The following is a 23,245-nucleotide window of genomic DNA, read 5'->3' as shown; positions in this document are numbered from 1 at the left end:
ATGTATATCCCAAGTTTCAGCTAGTTTCAATGTATAGCCTTTGAGATATGAGCACCAACACATTTTGGGCAAACGGACAGACAAACAAACTGACAGACACCAACGTGAATTTGAGGGTTTTCTTAATAAAACTCAAGAATACAGGGAAACAGACATTGCTGAAATTTAGAACATATTACCTCGACATACAAAGCATTTACTTCTGAAATTTGCAGCCGATTTCGTCCAGTTGAAGCTGAGAAACTAATTTTCAGTCCCCATTTTAAAGTTACATACAGATAGAGCAAGGACAGCCCCATGGGTTGGCAGCCTATAGGATGAGGAAACGGGTGTGGGAGAGATTTCTCCCTAATTGCCCCACTGGCTGTGGAGGGAACGTCCTTACAGGCGGTATCCAGAATACCCTGGGAAATCAAATCATCTCCCCCAAACTCAGCGGCTGTGTTTGTCTGAAATCAAATCTGGTGTCGTCTCATGTACTTGCCTGCATGTGTGTGCATGCGCATTTGCAGCTCCTCCACAAGCCTTAGACCACGAAAAAAATTAAAATAAACAGCTCTGGTGTCAGGAAAAAAAGAAACAATGGGCTGAACTCGCCTCTCCACCTCGCGTTCAAAAAATAAAAACCTCTTTTGGGGTCGTCGAATGTAATCAGTATGTTTTTACTGAGTAGTGTTATGTCGATGTGGTAGAGCAATATGTAGAGCAACTATATCTGAATAGGTAACATGCTTCGAGATGTCGCGATAGCTAGAACCCACTATGTACCTTTAAGTTAGTATGTGTAGGCGTTTGTCGGGTTAAGATGTATACTTGTGAATCTACCAGGAGGTTCGAGTGATAAGTAGAGTTAGGGATTAAAGAGTAGCGCCCCTGTGTGTCCTCACCTGGTTAGCCAAACCTTTGTCCCTTTTGGCTCTGCAGACCAACATAGACATTTAGTTAGGACCTTTAGTACAACACTAAATAATGCCCTCCCCCTGACTTGACTTAGGAATGAAACCACTTAGGAAGCCGCCATTTACACCACCGACAGGCCTAACCAAGCTACGTGCCACGGGCTATGATGACACCACAGGCTGTGATTTGGTGGAGGCCACTGATTGGGTGGCGCACCAAGGCTGACGGTTCGCAGGACTTTGGTTCGAGTGAGTTGCGCAGCAGTTGGTTCGCGGTAGTTGGTTCGAAGGATGAGAGTGAGTGAGTTGGCCAAGAGTTGGTTCAGAGCAGTTGCTTCTGGCAGTGAGTCTTGAGACGCGCTGGAGTGCACGTGGTTGGCAGGCAGGGTTGAGCTGGTTGGCGCGTGAGCAGCAGAGGAGTTCGCAGCACGAGTTAGCCCGAGTTGGGCTGAGGTGTAGCCCGAGTGGAGTTCGCTTGCTTTTGACCTCGCTTGGAGCCGCTAGCCTGCGTTGGACGCGCAGTGCTTTTCCTGCCTTGGGGCCTCGTGTGCGAAAGGAGTGGGCGCTGACTCGGGCTTTTGCGTTGCTGTGGTGCTTGGAGTGAGGCCTGGTGGTGCCCGGAGGCGGTCGGAGAGGGCCGCGTGGGACGACGAACGGGACTGTGTTGGACGGCCAACAACGCAAGACGACAGACGAGATAAGGCCGCATCCACGATTACATTTTACACGACGAGACCATTATTTTCCTTTAATCCATCCCCCCCCGTCTGTATTTGTTGAGTCTGGTGTGCGGGATCCCGAATATAGGATATTTTATTACCGGCGCTTGCATTTTCCTGTCCTTGCTTTTATTTTGAATAAACCCTTGTATTATTTTTACCTTCGCAAAAGCGGAAGGTTATGTTTTGATCGCTGTGTATTTATTTGTATGTCTGTGTGTGTGTATGTTAATCGCATAACTCAAAAAGTATTCAACCGAATTGCATGAAATTTGGTGGGATGATTGGTTATTATACGGGACACATTTGATTAGATTTTGGGAAACAGATTTGCTCAAATTCTGACTATTTTTAACTCGATCGTATTTCACTCAAAGTTATGAGCGACTGAAGAAGAAGATGTCCATCCAGGACGTCATCACTATAACGCGATCTCCCGCGATCATTTCAACCTCAAAAAAAATTATAATTGCAGATTTGTCAAGAGATGAGGCATATTAACAAACGAATGAAACAGATTTGCTCAAATTCTGACTATTTTTAACTCGATCGTATTTCACTCAAAGTTATGAGCGACTGAAGAAGAGGATGTCCATCCAAGACGTCATCACTATAACGCGATCTCCCGCAATCATTTCAACCTCAAATGAAATTCAAATTGCAGATTTGTCAATCGGGGAGGCATATTAACAGACGAATGAAACAGATTTGCTCAAATTCTGATTTTTAAAAATCGATCGCATTTCACATAAAGTTTCACATCGCATACACTCCCATGCCAAGTACAGAACAGTAGCTGCGGCGAAGGTATGCGCTCTACCGAGTGCCCGGATTCTAGTTTTTGTATGTATTCCTGAACGCAGTTTTCCGTGTGATTTCTTTAATTTGCAGCAGCATTGGAGACGCCCCGCAAACAGGTAAGGCTGCAGGGGTCTCGCCGCTCCCCTCCATCCCGGGCACTTTGGTGTAGCTGTTGATTTTTGGAATCCACCACTGAGTTTTCGCCTCGGGGGCTAAGGCCTTCGCGATCAGCATCCGTGACCGCCTGATATTAATCAAAGACGGTCACGCGACAGTAGTTTTACTTATGCCAAGAGGGCCTTGAAATGAACACTGGAACAGCCCTTCAACTTCAACAATTACACAATCAATTCCAATAGATAATCTTGCTTGACTGCAAACTCAGGCAAGAGTATCTCGCTGAGGTATAACCGAGAGTGCTTAACCAAAAGCATAGGCCTTTTGCATCAAGCACATGTACAAAACTTACCATGCCCCTGCCTCCACCAATGGATAACACTTTTAAGTGTGTGTCACGTGTCAGACTCCGAGCAATATTCTGCAAGATAAGATGCTTGGTGATCAGATGACTTTGGGGGAAAAAAAAAAAAAAAGTAAAACTTTTCTAATAGTACTAGGTAATGAAACTTTGTACCATTCTGAACTCTGACTTACTGTGACCTGATCGAGGAGCTCACGTGATGGCACCAGCACAATAGCTCGAGGTTTCTGTATCTCCGTTTCAAAATTCAACTCATCCTCATTCAGTCGCTGAATCAAGGGCAGCATGTAGCACAAAGTTTTTCCACACCCTGTGACACACATCGTCTTACTTGCATTATCCCAACACTTTTACCCTTAGGTGAGATTGCAGGACAACGCAATCTTCTATCTTGGGAAGAAAAGAAAAAAAAGAGCAGAAAACAAGATGGTGAATTGCTTTGCAATACATGAAGCCTACTGGTCCCAATGAATGTTCTTGTTCGAAGCACTCAGCAATTTTGAGCCATATACAGTAGGACAACTGTTTTATGTATGCAAAACTAAATAATAAGTTGCAGTTTCTGTAACTTATCATAATAAAGGCATGTACAAAGTTTCAGTTCAATATGTTAAAGGGTAAGGGGGAAAAGTCTGGAAAACCACAGATGGGACGGACAGACGGAGAGCAAACCGAAAGTCCACTCCGGTGAAACGGGTAGGGGACTAATAAATGAGACCTTCACCAAATGGCAGAAGAATGCCATATCTACTTTCAATACCTAATGACCGAGAAATGAGATCAATACACCAGACTCGATGGCATAATGCTTGGAGCGTTCCCGAACAATGGAATGGAACCGGGCAGTGCCTCACTACAAAAGAGGTATTTACAAGACAAGTCCTCAATCCCCACCTACCAGTCTCTGCAGCACAGAGTACATGTGAGCCCTTCATAACGTGAGGAATCGTTTGAACCTAGGAAGGTGAGGACGTGGAGTGGGGGAGGGGGACAGGGTAATTATTATTATTATAAAAGTACAAGATCAAGACCTCAACCAAACACGCTTTTCAAAAGTGACATCACAAGATACAACCAGAAAGCATCAAAATATGCAAAGATAGTCCGTGTCCACTTTGTACTCAAACTAAACTTGATGAAAACAACAGCTAAAAGACAAAGAAAAAAGTTACATGTATTAATTAGTGTTTTTCAAATATTCTCAAAAAAGGATTTTTTGAAAATTTAATCACATTAGATAGGTAAATAGGTCCTGGCAGAGGAGTCATGTTCGTCATGGGACTACAGTACCAGTGGATGAGGAACGCTTGATGAGTAAGAACCCTGCCCTACAAACCTCCTCAAACTTTCCCAATCTTTGGCCTACAGCCTCATCGAGGATTCGGATACACAACAAAATTGAAAAAATTCGTCCTCGTCCCACAACCAACCTGTCCACCAAGTTTTGTCTAAATCCGTCCACAACTTTTTGAGATATCCTGCTCACAGACCTAAAGACTGTGTTCTCATCAAGACACAAGGCCGGATGCATAGTTAGAGTCAAATTTAAATGGAAGTATAATGAAGTATATAATCCTTTAAATATATATATACACTTCGACAAGATACACACCAAAATTGAATAAATTCGTCCTCATCCCACAACCAACCAGTCCACCAAGTTTTGTCCAAATCCATCCACAACTTTTTGAGATATCCTGCTCACAGACATCCAGACAGACAGGGGTGAAAACATAACCCCCGTCCACCTTCAGTGGTGGAAGTAATAAGAACTAGAACTGCCACTTTAAAACTGCTGGCAGTGATGACCGGTTTACTCGCACCCACTTTTGATACAACCCCACTTTCATTGGACATGCTTTGACACAACCCCCTTGGATACAACCCCGACACACACACACACACACATACACACACACACACACACACACACACACACACACACACACACACACACACACACACACATCCCCCCCTAACCCCACCCACACACACACCCCCACACCCCTCCCAACACACACACAAACCCCCCCCCCCCCCACACACACATCCCTCCCCCCCCCCCACACATCCCTCCCCCCCCCCCCCCCCCACACACACACACACACACACACACACACACACATCCCCCCTCACCCCCCCCCCCACACACACACACACACACATCCCCCCTACACACACACACACACCAACATCCCCCCTACACACACACACACACACACACACACACACACACACACACACACACACACACACACACACACACACACACACACACACACACACACACACACATATCCACACACACAAACACCCCCACACACACACACATTCCCCCTACCCATAACACACACACATATCCAGACAAACGCACATCCCCCTCCCCCCCCCCCCCCACCCTCCAAAACACATCCCACCACACCCCCACACCCCCCACACACACACACATCGCCACACACACACACACATTCCCCCTACCCATAACACACACACACACACACACACACACACCCCCCCCCCCCCCCCCCCACACACACACACACACACACACACACACACACACACACACACACACACACACACACACACACACACACACACACACACACCCCACCCCTAACACACACACAAACCAAACACACGCACACATCCCCCCACCCACCCCCTCCCCCACCCCTAACACACACAAACACCCCCACACACACACACATTCCCCCTACCCATAACACCCCCCCCCCCCCCCCCCACACACACACACCACACACACACATCCCCCACCCCTAACACACACACAAACCAAACACACGCACATATCCCCCCACCCCCCCCCCCCCCCCCACACACACACACACACACAAACACATCCCCCCCACCCCCCACACACATCCACACATGTCAATCCATGCACCGATTGCAGAAAAAGCGATTTTTAAAAGAAAATTAACCTGAAATTGCAGAGGCAGAATTATTTATTTTATTTGAGAAGCCAAATGAGGTTTCTTCTTCTTTAGTTTCTCATAACTTTGTGTGAAATGCGATCGAGTTTAAAAAAAGTCAGAATTTGACCAAATCTGTTTCATTCGTTGGAATTTTCAATTGGAATTTTATTCGAGGTTCAAATGACCGTGGGAGATCGTGTGATAGTGATCACATCCTGGAAGGACAAAATGGTGCGTTTCTTCTTCTTTCAACAATAAAGACTTATAGCTTCGAGACCGTACATCCAATCATTTTGAAATTTTGCACACTTGTTCCGCTTGATGAGAGCTACATTGCATTAAAAATTCAATTCGATCAATGCAGTGGTTCAAGAGTTACAAGCTTTTTAAAATTTTCCTTCCATTATTTATTGCGGCCAAACCATGTGACTTATCAAAACGTCTCAAGTAACATTGAAACATCCCCCCATGAGGAACTTTTTGTAAAGTTTCCACTCGATATCTTCACAAATTATGGAGGTGACACCATTTATAGTTTGAGCTTTAAAACGTCATAACTCTGAAACCATGTTTCGGATGACATCGTGCTCGAAGGCGTTTTTGTTCGTCATGGGTGTGCGAATATGCATGCCAAGTTTGGGCTCGATCCGTTCAGTCGTTGCGGAGAAAAAGGGGTTTTTGTGTTTTTTCACGAAAAACAAGATGGCGGCCGAACCATGTGACGTTTGGCTTCGAAATTTTTTGCATTCTGAGTTTTAACTAAGCATCTGGGAAAAAAATCTCATTTTCAGGGGAGAAAAAATTTTGTTTGACGAATTCTAACCTCTTAACGTCAGCATTTTTAATATACTCGATACACATGTTTTTTGTTCCCATTGCAGAGTTCTTTAGAATGAGCCATTCCTCAAAATTTTTCCATTGAGCGGTTTCGGAGATACAGAGGGGAAAAGTTGAATGTGTTTTACAAGATGGCGCCCATACCACGTGACCTATGACGTCATAATTAGCCATTAAAAAATTCCACCAGCCGAGACGATCATTTGATGAATATTTCCTGTCAATCCGACCAGCGGTTGCTGATAACATTAATTATGAAGTTTTCGGAGGTGCAAAATAGGGCGGAAGAATAATAATAAGAAAAACTCTAGCAGTAATAATAGGTTTCCTCTCCATTTCATGGAGAGTAAACCTAATAATCTTAACACGTTACAACTAAATATCAATGGTATCTTTAGGAAAACAACTGAACTTGGATCACTTCCTACACAAACACAACATACTTTAATCCAAGAAACCAAACTTACATCAACTATCAGAAGACAATTATATCGACTCGGGAGTTGGAACAGACATATCAATCACATTGGAGGGGGCCTCCTCACCCTTGGACACAAGGATATTTATTTCACCAAATCAACAACTCAAACTAAAACACGACCCTCCACTAACACAACTACTGAAATAAACAGTTAAAATTGGAGCAGCCAGCAAAACCTACAATTACATCAACACCAAATTCCACCGATCACTCCGTGTCCACCTGATTAATACACCAAACTTACAAACACTTGCAAGTACACCCAACCTAATATTATGGTTGTTTCACCTGGATTGGCGTGGGTACGTGGATCCTAAAGCTCCCAATAATTTGCTGGAGCTCTGCAGACACACCTAGTGAGTTAAATGAGGGCATTACGGATTTCATTCCATCTTCTGAAACAATTGGTTCCATGGGGTTCTGGATGGATGCGGACAGATACCAGAAATGATTAATACTTAGTCTAAAACAGACTATCCTCATGTACAAGCAATGAAATGTGAGAATATTTATTTTCCGTTTATACCAAATGTAACATAACAAAACAAGTCTCACATTTAACGTTTTTATTTTTCTGTAAAAGTACAACAAAATATACGAAACGTTTAAAATACAAACGAGATTTAGCTTTATGGAAAAAAGAAAGAAATTATTTGCAATAATGACATTGAAATAAAAAGAAAACAAAAAGTTGAATAAAATTTGTCCGAACTCAACTTGCCTCTTTTGTCTTTTTGATGGTGAAATGATCACCAGAATATTTCTTTCTTTTCCAGCCTTTGGAAACAAGAGGAGGATAGTCCAGCTTTTTGTACTGCTTGCTGGAATGTTGATTAAGATTTGGCAACCGGGCCTGGATAAGCAGTTTGTCATTTGATGCCTCAAATATCTTCACTGGCCTGCGAAGGGACAAAGGAATAGCAACCCCGTAAACATGAAAACAATAACATCCAATTAACAACTAGGTTACTAGTCAGTCAAGCAAGAGAAATAAGATAAATAAATAAACAAGGCCGGTTCGGTTAAAATAAATGAATAAATATATAACAAGCCTTACGCCTAGGTCCTCCGTCGGTGAAGTGATGCGAGTTGACAAAGTGGAAGACGCAAGGCGGCCATCTTGGATTTTGACGTGGCGACCCAATTTTCAACAGCGTTCTTCCTTATGCCGAGATACACCCACACACCAGATTAGAAGTTGATACTTCGCTTATTTTTCAAGATATTTCGCTCACAAGGTTCAGACACACATGGCGGCGGCCATCTTGGATTTTGACGTGGCGACCCAATTTTCAATAGCGTTCTTCCTTGTGCCGAGATACACCCACACACCAGATTAGAAGTTGATACTTCGCTTATTTTTCAAGATATTCATCTCACAAGGTTCAGACATACATGGCGGCGGCCACATTGGATTTTACGTGGCGACCCAATTTTCAATAGCGTTCTTCCTTGTGCCTAGATACACCCATACACCAGATTAGAAGTTGGTACTTCGCTTATTTTTCAAGATATTCAGCTCACAAGGTTCAGACATACATGGCATCAGACATACATGGCGGCGGCCATCTTGGATTTTGACGTGGGTTGCACCCACACACCAAATTCGAATGCGGTCCTTCGCTGATGCACGCACGCCCGCACGCACGGACGGACGGACGGACGGAGGGGAAAACCATAGTCCCCCTTTCGCTCCGCGGTGCGACGGGGGACAAAAACAACGCACCCGTGTCTGAAGGAAGCAGTTCAATTTGGCATTTTTTATATGAAATAGGCAAAGCCGAGAAGAAACAAACGAAACAATATAGGATTACCCTTTAGAACCCATTAGAATAACCCTTTATAACCCCTTAGAATTACCCTTTAGAACCCATCAGAACAAGCGTTACGCCTCGGTCCCCCGTCGGGGAAGTGATGTGAGTTGACAAAGTGGAAGACGCAGAAAATATGCTATGATATGATATTTCGCTCAGAAGGTTCAGACATACATGGAGGCGGCCATCTTGGATTTTGACCTGGCGACCCAATTTTCAATAGCGTTCTTCCTCATGCCTAGATACACCCACACACCAGATTAGAAGCTGTCACTTCACTTATTTTTCAAGATATTCCGCTCACAAGGTTCAGACATACATGGCGGCGGCCATCTTGGATTTTGACGTGGCGACCCAATTTTCAATAGCGTTCTTCCTTGTGCCTAGATACACCCAAACACGAGATTAGAAGTTGGTACTTCGCTTATTTTTCAAGATATTTCGCTCACAAGGTTCAGACATACATGGCGGCGGCCATCTTGGATTTTGACGTGGCGACCCAATTTTAAACAGCGTTCTTGCTTGTGCCGAGATACACCCACACACCAGATTAGAAGTTGGTACTTCGCTTATTTTTCAAGATATTTCGCTCACAAGGTTCAGACATATATATGGTGGCGGCCATCTTGGATTTTGACGTGGCGACCCAATTTTAAACAGCTTTCTTCCTTGTTCCTAGATACACCCACACACCAGATTAGAAGTTGGTACTTCGCTTATTTTTCGAGATATTTCACTCACAAGGTTCAGACGTACATATGGTGGCGGCCATCTTGGATTTTGACGTGGCGACCAAATTTTGAATAGCGTTCTTCCATATGCCGAGATACACCCACACACCAAATTAGAAGTTGGTACTTCGCTTATTTTTCAAGATATTCATCTCACAAGGTTCAGACATACATGGCGGCGGCCATCTTGGATTTTGACGTGGCGACCCAATTTTCAATAGCTTTCTTCCTTATGCCTAGGTACACCCACACACCAGATTAGAAGTTGGTACTTCGCTTATTTTTCAAGATATTCAGCTCACAAGGTTCAGACATACATGGCATCAGACATACATGGCGGCAGCCATCTTGGATTTTGACGTGGGTTGCACCCACACACCAAATTCGAATGCGGTCCTTCGCTTACGCATGCACGCACGCCCGCACGGACGGAGGGGAAAACCATAGTCCCCCTTTCGCTACGCTGTGCGACGGGGGACAATAACCCTTTAGAACCCATTAGAATTACCCTTTGGAATGCTTTAGAATTAAATTGATATATGTGGAAAAATTACATGCCCAGACCAGGAATTGAACCCAGGTCCTCTAGAAAACCATACCAGTGCTCTGCCATCTAAGCTATCTGGGTGACCTTGACTGAGCATGCAATTTTCCTACATATATGATTGCCACTCTCTTTCCGTCAATGCTTCGGGGGCACTTGCTGAACAGGAGAGGGTCTTCCTCCAATGGGGACACAAATCCATGTCCTCAATTACAGACTTGCCATTTAATATGGAATATTTTTTTTGTGGGGGTGAACTTACTTTTCAAGATGACTTAGAACCAAAAGTTCATTGGAATTATGTTGAATTTATTCTAGATTTTGTTAATGTGACCTTTAAAAGAAGCAAAAACCACATTTGTCATTTCAAAGCAAATAAATTGATCCTTGAAAGTGATGTAAACTGATATCAAACTCAATTCACGGACAGTACTGTGTTAAACTTCTGTACGTTTTCCAGAAGTATCTCTTTATTTTGCACATTAGCCAAAAAAATTTTTAACAAAAACAAAGGGTTAAATTACGACTGGGATTACGGACAGTAAAATTACAGTTCAGTACTTCGTGTAACCCCCACGAGCATTCAGGAGGGCACGTACACGTTGAGGTAGGCTGTTCACGAGATTTGCCAAGGTTTGGACAGGAATCGCTTGCCATGCAGTTACAATAGCCTGCTGCAATTCACGCACAGAGGCAGGCTGCTGGTCCAAGTTGTCGATTTGACGCGTTAATTCTGCCCACAAGTACTCTATCGGATTCATATCCGGGGACATGGCAGGCCACTCCATATGCTCTACACCACGGTCAGCAAGAAAGTGTTGGATCATGCGAGCACGATGAGGCCGTGCATTGTCATCTTGGAAGACAAAGTTTCCTCGAAAGGCTGCACGAGCAAATGGAAGCAATGTTTCTTCCAGAATGACCCTGTACTTGAACTGGTTCAGGTTTCCATTCAGAACAACCAGGTAAGTTTTGCCCCCTGCATGAAAAGCAGCCCAAACAGTCACCCCACCACCTCTAGCTTGGACTCTTGGCACTATACAATCTTCGTTGTGGGCTTCATGCACTTGTCTGCGCACTCGGACGTGGCCATCTTGACGATAGACCAGAAATCTAGACTCGTCACTGAAGGTCAGGTGATTCCAGTGTCCTGGCTGCCATTGACGGTGCTCTCTGGCCCACTGCAATCAGCGCTGGCTGTGTCGTCTGGTCAGGCGTGGCTTTCTCAGGGGACGCCTGGCATGATAGCCTGCTTGAACCAGTCGTTGGTTGACTAGCCTTCTGGATACAGGCACATTTGTCAGTCGCTGCCACTCAGCCCTAAGCCGATTAGCTGACTTGGTACGGCCATTGCAGACTAACCGGTGCAGCTGGCGATCATCTCTCCTTGTGGTTCTGCGTGGACGTCCTGGCCTCGGTATTGGAGTAGGGACACCCCTCTGAGCATTTCGTTTCAGGATCTTTGACACTTGACCTTGAGTGATGCCATACTGCCGAGCAATAGCACGCTGTTTCATGCCAGAATTTCGTAAAGCCACCACTCCATGACAAACAGCATTGTCAAGTTGACGGACCATCTCCAGAGGAAGCGGCAATAACTTTTGTAGACGTGCAGCAGTTGTTTTCCACTAATACAGAACGCAACAACCCTTATATACCCGATTGTGAAGCCAATCGTCAAATGTACCTGTCCTTACATTTTGTCACGCCACCTGTGATATAATCCTGTTATTGACTTCTTGCTGCGAAAGACAATCAGTGACATGGTTCTTTCAACAAAGACATCACCGAAGGGTAAAAGAAACTCACCAGATTGATATCCTGAGTTCAGAAAGTAAACCAAAGTCAAGAAAAAAAAAAAATTCCATATTTTAATGCCAAGTCTGTATAAACACCCCTGGGAGCGAAGTGAAACAATTCGATTAATGAACAGGATTGAATAATTTTGCGCATGTAATTTGTAATTTGTGCATGCAATTTTCCCACATATATAAATTTAATTATTTAATCCTGTTCATCAATTGAATTGCTTCAATTCGCCCCCAGGGGTGTTTATAATAGAGGACATGGATTTGTCCCCCCCCTTGGAGGAAGACCCTCTCGTGTTTAGGCCATTGCTGCTCCTATGGTTGGCAGCGAGTGCCCCCGAAGCATTGACGGAAAGAGAGTGGCAATCATATAAACGGGGAAAATTGCATGCTCTGTCAGGGTCACCCAGATAGCTCAGATGGCAGAGCACTGGTACGGTTTTCCAGAGGACCTGGGTTAAATTCCTGGTCTGGGCACGTAATTTTCCCACATATATCAATTTAATTATTTAATCCTGTTCATTAATATAATTGCTAGAGAATTACCATTTACAACCCTTTAGAATTACACTTTAGAACCCTTTAGAATTAAACGTAGTGGGGTAGAAAGGTTGTTATTCTTCATTTTTGATGGACAGATGGAAGGACATACCCAAATATTGAAGCAGCTTCACAGTTTTAAAATCTTTTTAAGACTCATGTGGCACGTTTGGATAAAGTAAAAGTTTGCAAAGAGTAGAAGTTAGACTGTATTTAAACATCGTGCCAATAATAAAGCGAAATGCTATTAATCAGATTTGCTTCGCTTGGATAAAAGCCTTAGAGCCATGGTAATGACCCAGTGCAAGGTCATACTTCTGGGTATTACGTGCATTAAGCTGATCCAGCTTCCTTTGCATCCAATATGGAACCCGAATCACTGGATCTTCTTTTTCTGTCGATGCTAAACGCGAAGTGGTCACCGATCCCCTTCTTGGATTTGGGCAACTACAACAAGCAGAACAGACTCGAGGATGTAAACACCAAAAACTGGTCACAGGGCAGACCAGTTTGCGCCCAACATTCTGAGTGAGTAAGAGAGAAAAGGTTTGTTGGAGAGGGGGCACAGGAAAGGGACAAGAGAGAAGAGTTAATAATAGTAATAATAGTAATAATAGTCATATTAATAATAGAACAAAGCAAGAAAAACAATCATGCAAGTCCTCATCAAGGCAGGCCCCCGACCGCAACATAAAAATGGGATGTGCAGAGTTTACATTAAAATAGAATAAATAAATAAATCTTGAATAAAGTTAAAATATAAATAAATAAATAAATAAATAAATAAAGGTGGTATGTTGGCAGCTGTGAATGTAAAGTGAAAATAAATAAAGGTAAATAAATAATTTCTTCATTTTCAAATAAATAAGTAATTTCTCCGCGGAAGGCAAGTCTGATGGAACACAACCTTCGTATCATTCAACAAATCTCGCAACAAGCATGTGTCTGCTATGAGAAGCAGAAACCAACATCTGGCAAACTTCAAGAATTACAGTGCCTTCATAAAGTATTCACACCCCGAGAAACTTTTCACATTTTGTTGTGTTACAGCCTGAATTTAAAATGGTTTAAATTGAGATTCTTTGATTTAAAATTAATCAAAAATGGAAGAGGATTTTTTTTATGCCTCCGCCCCCAAAGGTGGCCAGAGGCATTATGTTTTCTGGTTGTCCGTCCTTCCATCCATACGTCCTAAACCTCGTTTTTCTCAGCAACCACATGTCCGATTGAGACAAAACTTTCAGGGTAGGAGTGACGCCTACGTGGAATGCTTTTATGATAATTGTGACATCATAGGTCACGTGGTATGGTAGCCATCGATTGACTCGAAACTTTACGTGTGTCATTGACTAGGCATGGCGATTAAAAGATGATCACGAAAGCATCATTGGTCACATGGTGTGGCAGCCATATTGGATTGAAGGAAAATATTAAATGATTATATCTCTGAAACTGCTTACCCTATCGATGCGAAATTTTACAAATATCATCCAACACCATTGTTGCATATAGTTTGAAAATGACGATGTTGTAGGTCACGTGGTTTGGCAGCCATCTTTCGCAGTCAGTGCGTCAGTGCGTCAGTGCGTCAGTGCGTCAGTGCGTCAGTGCGTCAGTCCATTCGTAAGCACTTGCAACTTCTTATCCGAAACCGCTGAAGGGATTGTGACCAAATTTGGCACAAATTAAAGTTGTTGTGTTGTGACTAAAGTTTATTCTTGGCATTTAAAAAAAAATCAGGGTCTAAGGGGGTTTACCGGGGTCAAAGGTTTGACCAGGTTTGACCCCCCCAAAATAGATATTTCCTTTTTCCTGTGAAACTACACACACAATTTCGATGAAATTAGACCACAACCTTCATCACCAGTGATGTACCGAAGTTTCTGCACGGCACAAAGAAAATCGAAATCCGAAGGGGGTCTCCTGACGTTTTGCATGACGCCCAAAGTCTTTGCATGTTTTGTGTGTGTGTGCATGTTTTTCATGTTCAATGTGTTAGCTCTTACACGAGCCTCGATTCTGCATCCAAAAAAAAAAATACAAAATAAAAATAAAAAAGGCCCAGAGGATCCAAAAGACCCCGAAGAGCCAAATAGATCCGAAGACCCGAAAGGCCCCGAAGACCCGAAAGACCCAGAAGACCCAAAATACCCTTAAAAGCCCAGAGGATCCAAAAGCCCCTGAAAACCCAAAAGACCCTGAAGCCCCCAAAGACCCAAAACACACTCAAAGGCCCAGAGTATCCAAAAGACCCCGAAAACCCAAAATACCCTAAGACCCCAAAGACTCCAAATAAGCCCCCAAAGACCCAAAACACACTCAAAGGCCTAGAGTATCCAAAAGACCCTGAAGACCTAAAATACCCAAAAGACCCCAAAGATTCCAAAGACCCCAAATACCCTTAAAAGCCCAGAGGATCCAAAAGCCCCTGAAAAGCCAAATAGCCCCAAAGACCAAACAGACCCCTAAAACAAAAAACACTCTGAAGACCCAAAACACCTCAAAGGCCCAGAGGATCTAAAAGACACGGAAGACCCAAAACACCCCGAAGACCCAAAACACCCCGAAGACCCAAAACACCCCGAAGACCCAAAACACCCCGAAGACCCAAAACACCCCGAAGACCCAAAACACCCCGAAGACCCAAAACACCCCGAAGACCCAAAACACCCCGAAGACCCAAAACACCCCGAAGACCCAAAACACCCCGAAGACCCAAAACACCCCGAAGACCCAAAACACCCCGAAGACCCAAAACACCCCGAAGACCCAAAACACCCCGAAGACCCAAAACACCCCGAAGACCCAAAACACCCCTAAGACCCAAAACACCCCGAAGACCCAAAACACCCCGAAGACCCAAAACACCCCGAAGACCCAAAACACCCCGAAGACCCAAAAAACCCAGAAGACCCAAAAACACCCTGAAGACCCAAAATACCCTGAAGACCCCAAAGATCCTTAAAGACCCTTCAATACCCCCCAAATAACTAAAATACCACAAAGACCCTTAAAGGCCCAGAGGAACCAAAAGACCCAAAAGCCCCTCAAGATACCGAAGACCCAAAAGACACCAAAATGGTCAAAGATACTTATCCCTCTGAAACGATGTGTGGTGAGTCGCGCAGGGCATGCCGAGTCACGCTAGTATAAATAAATAATGAATGGTTTTGAAAGAATATATAGTGCCGTAGTAGCGGTACTTTGGTGCGATATAGCGGTACATTGAAGCAGTATAGCGATACATTAGTGTGGCAAAACAGTAGCCTACATTGGTATGGCACAGTGAGTGGTACATTGGTGCCACTGTGCCAGTAGTGATACCACTGGCAGATCCAGGGGGAGAGGGGGGGGGTGGGGGGGGGGGGGGGTAGGGAATGGGGGTTCAGGGGTGGCACACCCCCCCCCCCCCCCCTTCGGATTTTCGACAATAAATTATAAGCGATGAATATCCTGGAACGGCCATCGTGTCCAGATTATTACCCTGTGCTCGCGACGCGAAAAGCAGGGTTTAGCATTCAGTTGAGTGCGTGTGCCGTGTGCCATACGTGTCTGCATTTTAAAAAACCATTTTCTCGGCAACTGTTGGTCCGATTGACACGAAATTTTACCATAGAGGCGCCTCCGCCTGTATAATTTTTTTATTCATAATTATGAGTGTCATAGGTCACGTGATACGGACGCCATCTTGGAAAAACGTTACACCTCTATATCTCCCAAACCACTCTGGAAAAAATTGAAACATGGCTCATTGTCAAGTACTTACCATGGGGAATAAGATATGCTGATGGTGATGTCATCTGTGCCTTAATTATGATGTCATAATTCAACAAGTACAACGCTTGATCTGATCAGTATGAATAAAACAAAAATTCCTCTGCAACTGTTAGACCAATGGACACGAAATTTTCAGAATATGTGCAGCTGCTGTAGAATTATTTAATGATAATTATAACGCCATAGGTCACATGGTACAGACATGGTACAGACACCATCTTGGAGAAAAATGGAAAAAAGTTGCAACTCTATATCTCCGAAACCGCTCCATGGAAAAAATTGAAGCATGGCTCAATGGCTCATTGTCAAGTACTCCCCTTGGTGAACAAGCATTCTGAGTATTGCGCTGCAATACATGTCCCCTAACAAAGTTCAAAGTGCCATAACTTTGTCAAAAATGATCGAATATGCAAATTTATGCATGGTTGATGCTGTTTTCAAACTTGATCTGAGGTATGCTGAGACACGTGTGTCACGCCTCGCCTCGTTGATAAGCCCGCAAGGTCGCTCCGTGGAACGGCCTGCACGTATTGCACTGTGTGAATTATACAAATTATTACCAACTCACGGTCTTGAGGTACTAGCGATTCAAGAGATATCCATTTTTTATGGCACATTGGAGAAGCCAATGCGAGGTTTCTTCTTCCTCAGCTTGTCACAACTCTGTCAAATGCAATCGAGTTTAAAAAGTCAGAATTTGACCAAATCTGTTTTATTCGTTTGTTAATATACCTCAGCTATTGACAAATCTTAAATTAGAATTTTATTTGAGGTTAAAATGACTGCGACAGGTCGTGTCCAACGATGCTTTCAGTCTGTACATGTGATAAATAATTAAATCCGCACACTTGACGCCTCGTCTTCTTCACGCAATAACAACTTCTAGCTTCCAGACCGTACATCCAATCATCTTGAAATTTTGCACACTTGTTACTCTTCATGACTTCTACTATAGTATGAAGTTTCACGTCGATCAATAAAGCGATTCAAGAGATATCCATTTTCTAAAATATTTTCGTTTAATTAACGATATCTGCCAAACCACGTGAGCTATCGCAAATTCCAAAAGGACATTTTAGTAGACTGACATGCGGAACAGATATGTGAAGTTTCCCCTCGATTGGCTCAAAAATGAGGGAGGGGCTCGGTTTTAAAGGTTCATGCTTAAAAACGTCATAACTCTGAAACCATGTGACGCATGACGTCATGCTCGCTGACTTCTTTGTTCGTCATGGGTATGCGATTCTGCCTGCAAAGTTTGGCCTCGATCTGTTCAGCCGTTGCAGAGAAAAAGGGGTTTTCGTATTTTCACGAAAAACAATATGGCGCCCGAACCACGTGACCTGTGACGTAATAATTACCATTAAAATATTCTACAGACCGAGTCCCTCCTATGGTGAAAAATTGATCTCAATCGGTCCTATTATTGCAGAGAAAATCTTTTTTAAAGGAAATTAAAACTTAAAATGGCACTGAGTTAAGGATCATCAGAATTATCAGAATTCCCAAAGTTCAAAGTGCCATAACTTTGTCAAAAATGATCGAAACGTCGTGAAGTTCGATCTGTAACTTGATCTCAACTTGATCTGTAACTTATCATGAGGAAACGATGTGCCAAGTCTGAAATCATTAGCATTAAAGGTGGGTTTTCACGGGACACGCGAACGGTTCGCGAAGGATGTGAATGTCGAAAAAATGGCAAAGTCCAACATTCGTAGTTTAGGCTCCAAAAGTTCGCCAAACATGCGCGGGGGTTCGGAAGCGTCGTCAATTGTTCGCAGGAGTCGTTTTTTGTTCGGCAGGTATTTCAAACATTTTCGGCGGGTATGTTTGAAATACCCGCCGAACAAAAAACGACTCCTGCGAACAATTGACGACGCTTCCGAACCCCCGCGCATGTTTGGCGAACTTTTGGAGCCTAAAATACGAATGTTGGACTTTGCCATTTTTTCGACATTCGCATCCTTCGCGAACCGTTCGCGTGTCCCGTGAAAGCCCACCTTTAGCGTTTAGAAAAAAAGTCCGGAAAACTGTTCTTTGCGTGACGGACTGACGGACTGACGGACGGACTGACAGACTGACGGACGGCGTGCATACCTAGAGTCCCCTCCGGTGTACACCGGTAGGGGACTAATAAGATATGTTAATGATAGTCACCTGTGCCTTCGTTATGACGTCATAATTCGACAAGTACAACACGTATCGATCATTGTGAATTTCTTTTCTCAGCAACTGTTGGTCTGATGGGCACGAAATTTTCACCATAGGAGCACCTCCTCATGTAGAATATCTTAATGATAATCATGACGCCATCGGCCATGTGGTACAGGCGCCATCTTGGAAAAACCAAAAAATGTTGTACCTTTATTTCTCCAAAACCACTGCATGGAAAAAATTGAAACATGGCTCATTGTAAAGAACTCCATATGGGGAATTGGTGTTGACAATGACGTCATTGGTGTCATAATTATGACTTCATAATTCGACAGGGACAATGCTTAGTCTGATCAGTTTGAAATGTATTGGGCGTGATCTATGCAACAATTATATTAGAGAATATAAATTTATGATGTCATCGGTCACGTGGTCTGGCGGCCATATTGGATCAAAGAAAAAAAATGTTCAAAAACAGAAGAGTTGGCTCACAACAAGTTGACTGCGCAGGGTAAGTATTCTATGAATAACATCCAGTTTTGAAGAAGGAACGTTCCAGGCAGCTTACCAATGCTCAGAGGTTTTAAATCACTTTTGCTTTATTATAAAACACTCCAAGTGCGACGGAAAAAACCATGCTTTCTCCACATAAATTGTCACGGGAATTCTTCCGGATTATTTGTAGTTAATTAGCCGAATTCACTCAGGAGATCATAACAATCATTGCGGAAGAACTACACAAATCAGAAATTCCACATCAGAAAGCTCCAGTAGAACGACACAAAAACATGCCACACGCACACAAACACACACACAAACAGACACACACACACACACACACACACACACACACACACACACACACACACACACATACAGACACACACATACAGACACACACATACAGAGACACACACATACAGACACACACATACAGACACACACATACAGACACACACATACAGACACACACATACAGACACACACATACAGACACACACATACAGACACACACATACAGACACACACACACAGACACACACACACACACACACACACACACACACACACACACACACACACACACACACACACACACATACACTACAGGTCAAAAGTTTTAGAACACCTCAATTTTTTCAGTTTATATTGAAATTTAAGCAATTCAAGTCCAGTGAATAACCTGAAATGGTACAAAGGTAAGCAGTAAACTGCTCGAGGTTAAAAAAAAAAGTTTAGGTTAGCAAAAACGGGGAAATAATGTAAATTGCACAGTTATATTTTTAAAAAAGGCCTTCTTCAGGGAACAAGTAATGGGTTAACAACTTACAGCTGTTCTGCAGCAATGTAAGTAAATGAAGCCTTGAAAGTTGATGCAAACAATTCCTACAGGTGTCCCAACCTCTGCTGATTACTTGATTACAAACCCCGTCTGTATAAAAGCAGTATTGGAACAGACTGTTATTACACCCTCTGAAGCATTATTAGCGCTGAGGAAGCGCCTCTAGCGAATGACTTCCAGCCAGTGTAACGCGAATTGCTGTCACAGGAATTCTGAGATCATATAAGTGTGACGTGGCAGTTCCTGATTGGTTCGTGTTGGGGAACCCCTTCTCGCTGCCGACGTGACGTAAATTCGCGCACGCGCACTGGTGAAGCGCGAGATTCGGCCCAAGGTTCTTATTATTATTATTATTATTTTTGTATACAAGATCGAGGCTCGAACCATGATCGAGGCTCGAAATTCCATGCCCGAACCTCAGCGCAATCCAAGAGGATTCACTTGTTTGGACAATATTGCACTGCAGGAAGTGGTATATTGCTATCATAATGGTGAGAAAAAGGCAATTAACAAAGTAAGACAGTCAGACCATTATAACCCTTAAAAGTGTAGGTCTTTCCTTTAGAGAAATTGCAAAGAAAGCCAAGGTGTCAGTGAGTACAGTTTACTACACCATCAAAAGGCACTTGGAAACTGGAGGAAACTCTGAGAGGAAGAGGTCTGGCAGACCCAAAGCCACAACAGAATCAGAAGACAAGTTTCTGAGAGTCAACAGCTTGCATGATAGGCGGCTAACAGGACAACAGCTTCAAGCACAGCTTAACACTGGTCGAAGTAAGCAAGTCTCAGTTTCAACTGTGAAGAGAAGACTTCGAGCTGCGGGTTTGACAGGTCGAGTGGCAGTAAGAAAGCCATTGCTAAGATGGCAAAATAAGAAAAAGAGGCTTGCCTGGGCCACGAAGCACCACCAGTGGACTAGTGAAGACTGGAAGAAGGTCTTTTGGACCAACAACAACAATAACATGCATTTTAAGGCCATTTTCCCTGCTAGAGCGGGGATTAGCCTTGCGGTCCCCATGACAATCTTCTCCATCTTGCCCTATTTTCTGCATCTCCCCTTGTTAACCCCCTTGCCCGCATTTCTTCTTCCAGCATCTTTATCCAAGTCTTTCTCGGTCTTCCCCATCCTCTACTTCCTTCGACATTCATTTCCATCACTCTTCTCAACCAGTCACTTTCATCCTTCCTCAACACATGACCAAACCATCTCAACCTGTTCCTCTTCACAGCATCCATCACAGGCTCTATTCCCATCATCTTTCGCAATTCATCATTTGTCTTCCTCTCTCTCAACGATACTCCGCACATCCATCGAACCATTCGCATTTCCACCCTTTCCAACCTTCGTTGCTGCTCTACGTTCATTACCCATGTCTCGCTCCCATAAATCATAACACTTCTCACAGATGCAGCATACACCTTTCCCTTCAGCTTCAACGACACTCCCCTCATCATCAGCACGCCATTCAGTTCCCGAAACTTCTTCCATGTCTTTTGGACCAAATCTTTTGGACCGATGAATCAAAATTTGAAATCTTTGGTTCATCACGCAGGGTTTTTGTATGCCGTCGAGTAGGTGAAAGGATGGTTCCTCAGTGTGTGACACCAACTGTCAAACATGGAGGAGGAAGCGTGATGGTCTGGGGCTCTTTTGCTGGATCCAGATTCTCCGACATGCACCCTGAACCAAAATGGCTACCACAGCATTTTGCAGTACCATGCAATACCCTCTCTCTGGTATACACCTAGTTGGTCAGGGGTTCATCATACAGCAAGATAATGACCCTAAACACACCTCCAGGCTATGCCAAAACTACCTTCGAGGAAAAGAACAAGATGGTAGGCTTCAAATCATGGAATGGCCAGCACAGTCTCCAGACTTAAACCCCATCGAGCTGGTTTGGGATGAACTGGACAGAAGGGTGAAAGCAAAGCAACCTACAAGTGCTACACATTTGTGGGAACTTCTACAACAGCGTTGGGAAGAGCTTCCCGAACAATATTTGATTTCCATTGCAGAAAGAATGCCACGAGTGTGTTCGGCGGTTATATCTGCAAAAGGTGGCTACTTTGCTGAGTCAAAAATTTAAATTAAATTTTGTTAAACAAAATGATTCTATGATTTCTTTTTTTATCTCCAATTGTTTATTTGTTCGATGATAAATTTCAGAGTATGTACATTGAGATATTAAACTGCATAAATTTCAATAAAAACTGGAAAAATTAAGGTGTTCTAAAAGTTTTGACCGGTAGTGTACAAACACACACACACACACACACACACACACACACACACACACACACACACACACACACACACACACACACACACACACACACACACACACACACACACACACACACACACACACACACACACACACACACACACACACACACACACACACACACACACACACACACACACACACACACACACACACTTCATCAATTTAATGTAGAACGAACAGCTGGGCATGTCGGTTCACCAGTTCGTCGATCTGACCATTAGTCATTGCGAATGTCCTGAACTGTTGGACCACGGTGAACGCAAGGAAGTGCAGAAACTTCTAAGAATGCACGAAATGCCATTTCTGACGATCAATTTTTTCAAATTTCCTGGGGGAGTACCCCCGGACCCCTCCCCTGCCCCCCTCAGCAATATGGCCTCGTGCACCCTTCCCTCTTCTAATTCCTGGATACATTGGTGCGGTACAGCGGTACACTGGTGTGGTATAGCAGTACATTGTTGTGGCACAGCAGTACATTTGTGCGGCACGGCGGAACACTGGTGCGGTATAGCAGTACATTGAAGTATTGCGGTACATTGGTGCGGTATAGCGGTGCATTGGTGCTGTATAGCGGTACATTGGTGCTGTATAAGCGGTACATTGGTGCTGTATAGCGGTACATTGGTGAAGTATAGCAGTACATTGGTGTGGTATAGCGGTACATTGGTGCGGTATAGCGGTTCATTTGTGTGGCACAGCAGTATAATGGTGCAGTATAGCAGTACGTTGGTGTGGTACGCTATAGCGGTACATTGGTGAAGCATAGCAGTACATTTGTGGGGCACAGCGGTACATTGGTGCGGTATCGCGGTACGTTGGTGTGGTATAGCGGTACACTGATGTGGTATAGTGGTACAATGCTGCGGTATAGTGGTACATTGATGCGGTATAGTGGTACATTGATGCGGTATAGTGGTACATTGATGCGGTATAGTGGTACATTGATGCGGTATAGCGGCACATTGCTGCGGTATAGTGGTACATTTGTGTGGCACAGCAGTATATTGGTGCAGTATAGCGGTACGTTGGTGTGGTATAGCGGTACGTTGGTGTGGTATAGCGGTACGTTGGTGTGGTATAGCGGTAC

The 23,245-nt window shown here is 43.8% G+C and overlaps 2 protein-coding genes across 3 annotated transcripts in view; both read right to left on the bottom strand.

The window, feature by feature from the left end:
- The window catches only part of LOC144893653 (uncharacterized), a 1,023,192-nt gene that overhangs the window by 223,534 nt on the left and 776,413 nt on the right, over positions 1-23,245 (bottom strand). The window lies entirely within an intron of this gene.
- Positions 1-23,245, bottom strand: part of DDX28 (DEAD-box helicase 28) — a 53,904-nt gene that overhangs the window by 23,734 nt on the left and 6,925 nt on the right. For both annotated transcript variants that reach the window (XR_013624583.1, XM_068128604.2), the window contains exons 2-7: positions 12,910-13,118; positions 7,879-8,056; positions 7,446-7,577; positions 3,799-3,856; positions 3,074-3,210; positions 2,889-2,957 (exon numbers count right to left, since the gene is read on the bottom strand). Coding sequence is in view for 1 of the 2 variants with exons in the window: in XM_068128604.2 (XP_067984705.1) it covers positions 2,889-2,957; positions 3,074-3,210; positions 3,799-3,856; positions 7,446-7,577; positions 7,879-8,056; positions 12,910-13,118 (783 nt within the window). In the remaining variant the exon portion in view is untranslated. The remainder of the gene's footprint in view (positions 1-2,888; positions 2,958-3,073; positions 3,211-3,798; positions 3,857-7,445; positions 7,578-7,878; positions 8,057-12,909; positions 13,119-23,245) is intronic.

This window comes from Myxine glutinosa, chromosome 9, assembly GCF_964187855.1.
Source record: "Myxine glutinosa chromosome 9, kmMyxGlut1.1, whole genome shotgun sequence".
In the NCBI taxonomy this organism is placed as follows: domain Eukaryota; kingdom Metazoa; phylum Chordata; class Myxini; order Myxiniformes; family Myxinidae; genus Myxine; species Myxine glutinosa.
Note: the sequence above shows the minus strand (reverse complement) of the source record. Positions and strands in the feature narration are given on the sequence as shown.